At 32.5% G+C, this 7,500-nt stretch overlaps 1 protein-coding gene across 1 annotated transcript in view; it reads right to left on the bottom strand.

Annotated features, from left to right (window-relative positions):
- The window catches only part of rdgBbeta (cytoplasmic phosphatidylinositol transfer protein 1), an 8,048-nt gene extending 884 nt beyond the window's left edge, over window positions 1-7,164 (bottom strand). Inside the window, exons 1-8 of the mRNA XM_027364359.2 lie at window positions 6,706-7,164; window positions 5,399-5,547; window positions 4,973-5,061; window positions 4,692-4,699; window positions 4,368-4,439; window positions 4,145-4,243; window positions 3,796-3,951; window positions 1-100 (exon numbers count right to left, since the gene is read on the bottom strand). The exon at window positions 1-100 is cut by the window's left edge and continues 44 nt beyond it. Coding sequence (XP_027220160.1) covers window positions 1-100; window positions 3,796-3,951; window positions 4,145-4,243; window positions 4,368-4,439; window positions 4,692-4,699; window positions 4,973-5,061; window positions 5,399-5,547; window positions 6,706-6,750 — 718 coding nt within the window. The 5' untranslated portion in view covers window positions 6,751-7,164. The remainder of the gene's footprint in view (window positions 101-3,795; window positions 3,952-4,144; window positions 4,244-4,367; window positions 4,440-4,691; window positions 4,700-4,972; window positions 5,062-5,398; window positions 5,548-6,705) is intronic.
- Window positions 7,165-7,500: the final 336 nt, after the last annotated feature.

The following is a 7,500-nucleotide window of genomic DNA, read 5'->3' as shown; positions in this document are numbered from 1 at the left end:
CTATCTCATACTGGCGCACATCCTCTATTGTCATGCCGTGCCACTCATCTATCCATGCAAATGCTTGTCGATGCCCCAAGAGAAGAACGTTCCTTATGGCCTGGAAGATTTTATTGATTCATTTGCCTCTATCTTAAGTTATTCTTTTTTTACATTATTTGTTTAGACTTACATTAGCATTCAAGGGACTACCAATACAATATTTAATTGCTTCACTTGGTCTGATTTTATGTTATCATCTCCTCATTTCATTCAAGTTTATTTTCATTTAAATTTTCTTTTACTGTTTATAAACTAAGCCTTATATCATCATCAAAGGGACTAACTTAAGGGGATTGTCTCCTTTTTTTTAGAATTTTCGATTTTTCATGCCAATTTTCATGAAACACACCCTTTAATTTAGACCCTAGCCTGATCTCTGTGGTAGATTTTTTTCGAAATCAGCCTAACAGTTTTTGAGTAATAGTCAAAAAACAAAAACAAAAAAATCTGAAGAAAAATTTTAAAATTTGGCCAATGCAGAATATTTGTTTAAAATCCAAGACATATCGCACAGTCATTCTGATCATTTCATTTTACAGAATCATCCTTTATTTAGGGAATGTGGGAAGCACTTTTTTCAATTTCAACTTTGTTTTTGGGGGGGAAATATTTTACAGAGTCGACTAGCAGGTATCCGAAAAAGACTTTTTTTTTCATATATATATATATATATATATATATATATATATATATATATATATATATATATATATATATATATATATATCACTTTTACAAGAAGCACAGGAAAAAAAATTTAAATCCATTTTCTACATCTAGATATTTTATCTACAGAATGAGCCACAATACGTTCGTCTTCGACTAAATTTGCGTCTGGAATGGAATTTCTGCATTGATAAGTATACCTCCGAGATAACGGTCGTTGAAGTTTTTTTTTCTCTTTTCATCATTTTTTGGTATGAAAAATGAAAGGGAGAAGCATAATCTTCCTAAACCATAATTGTCTATCATGTACCTACATTCCAAAGCCTTGTAGACATTGCCAGCAAGTAACAGTTTCTCAAAATCTTACGTATAGTGTTCTAGGGTGGCAGTGTTATGGGGTGTCTCTAAGCCTACATTGACCTTTTTTTTTTTTTTTTTCTAAAATCCCAAAAAAATCATACAGCCATTCTGATTCCATATCTGAATAGAACAGTGTTTCAACTATAATGTGCAGATTTTTAGAAGCCAACCTTATCTTTTTTGGGTGAATATTTTACAAAGGTGACCATCTCAACGCCCTAAAAAGGGATAATGAAAATATATGTCACTTTTATAAAACGCACATGAAAATATTGCAAATCCTTATTGCAGCATGTAATAGATCTACTATTCAGCAAGAAAATGAGCCATGATATGTTAAAATCGGACTGAAAATGCGTGTACTATGCATAAAAATGTGAAGGACCCAAACATTGCGTTCTTCTTCCTTTTCATTTTGTTTACATTTTACATATGAAATCATGTACAAAATGATTGTATGTGATATAAATAACTATTATTTACCTATTATTGTTGCTCTAATGGGGTTTTACAACGTATGATACTGGTCGAAAAAATTATCGTTCTCCAGTCAGATGGGTTTCACACGCGTCCCATTCTCAGTTAGACCTGGGGACATCGGACTTTGCCTCAGGTGCCTTTGCACCCGCGGATCCAAGGTGTTTAACAGGGCCACATAGCCATTTTTCACACTCGGACTCTCATGAAAACACAAGACACAAGTACAGGGCAGTGTAGAAATATGTATATAAGGTATGTAAGGATATATAGATCATTTTCGTGTATCCCATGACCTTTTGTTTATTTATATTGTTACTTCCCTTGGTGTGTTTGCTTGTTTGTTGTTTTTTGTTTTTTTGTTTATGTTTTCTGATATTTCTAAAAGTTATGAACACATTTTAATAAAATATTTACCAAAGGTTTGTTTTAACCTAACTTACACACCGATTGCACTTTGGTGGTCAGGCGCACCATGGTTCGGATCCAGGATTTTTTTTTTGCGAACTCAAATTATGGACGGGGGGGGGGGGGGGTTATTTTTGAAATCTTTTGCTCATAGATCAAACTAACTTTATAGGATGAAAACACATAGAAAATAAAATATTCCACATGAGCGGCATATCATGTTTATTTATTTGTATGAAAAAATTTTTGATATTGTTTTTTGGATGTTTGCCAGATTTTTTTAAATCATTCCAAAAAAATTAAGGTTGGTCTCATCTTACATGAAATTCAATAAGCTTTCAGAAAATAATCCCATTATTTTATCATCTGTAATCCTTACGTCACAATTGCCTATTTTCTAAGGTAAGGTGAAAAAAATATATATTTCGGTTGACACCAAAAAGGGCTGTTACCACCTAAAAAACAGCGGACAGGCCTTGAAATTCTCAGGGGTGAATCGGAGGCCCTGAATCTTCTTGAAACTGCATTAAACTCAATTTCGGCAAGAAGGGCAAAAATGGCCCCAAAAAAAAGGAGACGATTCCCTTACGAATACTTTAGCCCCAAATTGATTTTCAATTTGTGTATCAAGATCATAATTGCCACTATGTACAAAAGCCATTCTTTTTGTGTATATGTATACTATACATAAATTCATATCTATGATGGGTATGAATAAATATGAAAGATATTTAATACTGCTGAACAGTCAAAAGCAATCCTTCCAGTGTGTTTCTTTTGGCTCTTTCTTCTAATTGACAATAAATTGTCCTAGAATGCTCCATGGGAGGAGGAGTTATTAATATCCTCAGCTATTGCCTGCCTCACGGCATTTTAATTTGGATGTTAATCAAATGATGACAGGATAACGCCCTACTGCATCGTAGCAGACTATCCCTCATGCCAGGATAACATCCTCACATCAGGCACAGGTAAGCCTGCTCTACGTTTTGCACAATAAACAATAGTATGCTTGTATGATCCTAGCTACTCCCCTGAAGAATAACAGGCTCTCAAAAGGCATAAAGCCCCTTTATGGGTTGTCTGACTAGGTGTTTTTACAACTCCTCAGTATTTTGAAAACTATCAAATAGGAGCTAAAATATAAAATATGCAAAAGAGCACTGTTATATATCATATTACTTTTTAAGTATGATTATTAATGAAAGTTAGAAAGAAAAGTAACCCATTTTCTTCAATTTCAGTTATTTACACCTTCAAACAATTTGAAAACTGTTTTTACATCTGAAAAAGAACAAATTAACTAAGGGAAAAAAAATATTCTTTTCTCCATGAAACTAAAAGTAAATGTAGAACCTGGACAATTGGGCTAGGTTACTTTACAGATTTCATTTTTTTCTTATTTCCCCAGATCATCAGTTATTGTACCAAGATTTACCATGGCCTATAAACTTTTCTTTCCACAAAGTGCAGCCACATAATCTACCAGCCTACAATAATTCCCCTAATTATCAAAAACATTATTTTCATAAACCAGCAGTAGTATATTTATGTGCTCACTGTGGCATTCCTCAGGGTGGCCCTCTTACAGTTTCATTAGTGAAGAATGTCTCACTCTATCTTATGTTCACTATCTTTATTTACGATCATTTCCATAATATTATTTAAAATAAGTGAATTATACTGAGGATAATATAGGGATGGCAAAAATAAGTACAAAGAGTGGTTGTCATAAGAAAAAGAAATAAAGTGCAAAAGCAAGCCTTTACATCATATTACATCAGCATATCATAGGTTGATCATCAATAAATGACATCAAACCCCAAGAAAAAACTAACTTACTCTCTGGGCCCATTCCTCAACTTTTGTTTGAAAACCGAAGACTTGAAAAGAAACATCAACCAGTTTGTAGGAGCACATTATAACTTCAGCACATTCACGCCACCCTTCTTTTAATGGTCCTCGTCCTGTCTTCTCGGACTTGAAAGTGGCAGGATCCTAGTTTAGAAAAATAAAAATAAAAAAATACAAGGAAACATTATCATAAAAAAGTTTTTCAAATCCTTTCTTTACATAGACTGATGGCAATTCAATGTATCTTTCCAATAGAGTATAAATGCATGTTTCAAATTTCCCAAGATGAAGTTCAGGTTTCGAAATGGGAGGTATTTAAAACTTAAGTACAACTTGCCTCTTCTTTCTTGTAGTGTCTTTCATCCACTGGGTCTGTTAAGATATCTACATGATCCACTATTCTTTGCTTCAGCTCCTCCTCATTAACATTAAGGCACTGGAAAGATATGTAACAAATGTAAATGAGACTTTAATATTTATCCATGAACCATATCTGTTAAGTATTAAGTAAAGGGATAAAATATGTAATGAAATTATATGAGAGCTAATCTTATACTTACATTTTCTGAAGACCCATTATTATTCTCATATCGTGTGCGAATCTTGATACTGAACCTTGGAATGACAGAGCACTGAAAACATAAATCCATGAAATTAGCACTTAAATATCTTTCCTAACATAAGCATGACATCAAGATCCCATATGAAGTGAAAAATAAATTCAAAGAAAATCTGAGTCATACCATGACAAAAGTGATTAGTGACACCTTATTCTTTATCACAATCATATTACAATCTGCGTTCCATAGCTCATAAAATTATGACTAATTTCTTAAAAATTGCAAAAACAAAAAGCACTAAAAGTGAACATATAAAATACTCACTGTGTATTCTGTAGGTATCATACAGCAATGAAAAAGATAAAACATATATTAGACTATTTACATATACTTTCCTTAAAATGCAAGTATACCATATCCATCATAATCAAATGCAAAACTTAAATATTTCTCACCATCATCAGTTACTGTAGATTTTAGAAAAGTTAGCCCTTTATATAAAACTCACAGTAAATTCCCTGATTACAATATTCATATCTATGTGAAGTAATGCTATGAAAACAAAGAATTCATATATAGATTTAACCTAAATCAGGGATACATACCTGTCTCAGTGTATGGATAATAGTTCCAGGCTTTTTCAGTTAGGTATATAAATCGTGGAACATAAGCTCTGGCCCAAGGTGGAAGTTTTCTGTAATTCCATTATTAAAGAATTACAATAACAATAATCCAGTGTACCATTCTTATTTCTAACATATATATTAGTTCCCCTCGCCTTTTTTTCTACTTCCTCTAAAATCTATGATATTCCTTCTATTCACTTACCTATTGCAATCCATTAGGAACTTATTTAAAAAGAGAATTGTAATGTTTTTATTAAAGCTTTTCTTACATGACAACCTATTGATAATGTCATATCTTTTGCTAAAAAACTCCATACAAACAAAAATAAGTTTCTGACTTTAAGTATTAACATTCTCTCTTAGTATTCCAAACAAAACAAAAAAGAGAATTAGATAAGCACTGACCCAGATAGGTGAATACGCTTCTCTGTGAACTGTCCTTCGCCATGACTTGGATCAGTATGAGGAACATTTTCAATTACTTCCACACCCTCTCCCCCATCACTCTGCTCAGAGCTATGTCTGGCAATCATGTACAATTGCCCAATGTGGTACTGGAAAATTAGAATCCACATTAATACACACACAGGCTAAATATTATATGTTCATGTTAAAATTCTGATCATCGGTTAGTAATGATTGAATGATAATTATTGTAAATAAAACATGAGGATTAAACTGAAAATTAGATTAATATTTTTCATGGGTTGTTAATACTCTTTTCATACTATAAACATCAATAACATAAAACAATTTCTTTCTATCATGCAAATATTATGTTAACTGATTGAATTTCCTAAAAACTACTGGTTTCTTTTCATGTCATTTGTTTTAAGGTCTGTTTTCTTCAGCAGTAAAACTGATTTTGATTTCCATAAAATAACATATCTAAACCTAAATAAAATCAATTAAATATTGTGAAATAAAACCCTCTCTATCTCTCCTAACAAAATAAAAATAAAATCAAAACAATTTACTTCAACAAATGTGTTCAGCGAAGTCTGAATGGCCACATTATGTATTCCAGCCAGTTAAACATTTTTGCATATTCATCGGTTTAAAAATATCTTGACCATAATAGGATTTACTACAGTATGACTCTTCAATTTAATGATCTCTTTTTTACAACCATAATAACATGTATTTACATTCCTTCATCATTTAAAGATACTTTTAACAATTAGTGGCCGATAATTACTCATGTAATCTTTACAATCATGAGAGATTATACTTTTTAGTACAAGAAGGAATGAAAATCTCATGAATATTTATTGTATAAAAGCTTAAAATCTACATATCAAAACAAACTTTGATTTTGAATGGCTGGTTTCATTACCAGCATTACTAATAACATCAAACTGCTTGTGTATGCAAATTCATCTAAAACCATAAGAAAACATAAAAGAATTCACCTAAATGCATAGGAAAATATTGCATCCATTACGTATGCTTCAGCTGGACCTTTTACTCATACCTTAGCACATAACTAATATGACACTATAAAATGCAAACATGCTGTCTTCATAAAAATCGTAACATATAAATCAAGATAACTACGAATATTGTACATCCTGTAATGGAATTCCTATAACGATAAAGCAAATATATATCATAATAAAGGCCATTGACTCTTCGGAGTTTCCACAGACCTCAAAAACCTGACGTAAAAGATATGGCAAAATCACATAAATTGTATAATTACAAACACATACCTCCTCTACCGACATTGGCATACATATCCTGTATTCTTTCAACATATTGTAGTATGAAAAGGTCGTAAACTGTGCTGAAAAAATGCCTTAAGATACGAGAATTCTATAAGTGTTTATCGCCGTCCGTCCCTCCTGCACTCTCTTAAATCTCTTGATGCCTTTTGTTTATTGTTTTTAATATGACGTATTTTATTTTTCTTGGTATATTTTGATTGTCTAGCTAAAATCTATCTTCATAATGCACATTTAAATCTGCTTTGTGTTATTACGATTTATTTCAGTTCTGTTATTTATCTGTAGATGTTTTGCGCGTTTACTCCGTACACTGTGATGATTCGCTTTCATGAGATATTTATTTTTACTGCAAATATTATTCATAACCATATCAGCAGAGAATGAAATAACTTAAAAAATGATTCAATAAATATGTAAAGACATTCAATCTATCTATAACCTTAAAGTTATTATTTGTCCTTATTGCTGAATGGATAGAATCTATTAAAGTAAATAAAAGCCGCCGAGTGTACACATACTCAAATACACCTGCAGTCTTGCATATAACACACACGCGCACGCACACACGCACACACACACGCATACACACACGCATACACACGCACACATTCGCTATTTCTCTCTCTCTCTCTCTCTCTCTCTCTCTCTCTCTCTGTGTCTCTCTCTCTCTCTCTCTCTCTCTCTCTCTCACTCTCTCTCTCTCTCACCCTCTCTCTCTCTCTCACCTCCCTCCCTCCCTCTTACTCTCTCTTTCTCTCCCTCTCTCTCCCTCTCTCTCCC

This window comes from Penaeus vannamei, chromosome 4 (assembly GCF_042767895.1).
Source record: "Penaeus vannamei isolate JL-2024 chromosome 4, ASM4276789v1, whole genome shotgun sequence".
NCBI lineage: Eukaryota > Metazoa > Arthropoda > Malacostraca > Decapoda > Penaeidae > Penaeus > Penaeus vannamei.
Note: the sequence above shows the minus strand (reverse complement) of the source record. Positions and strands in the feature narration are given on the sequence as shown.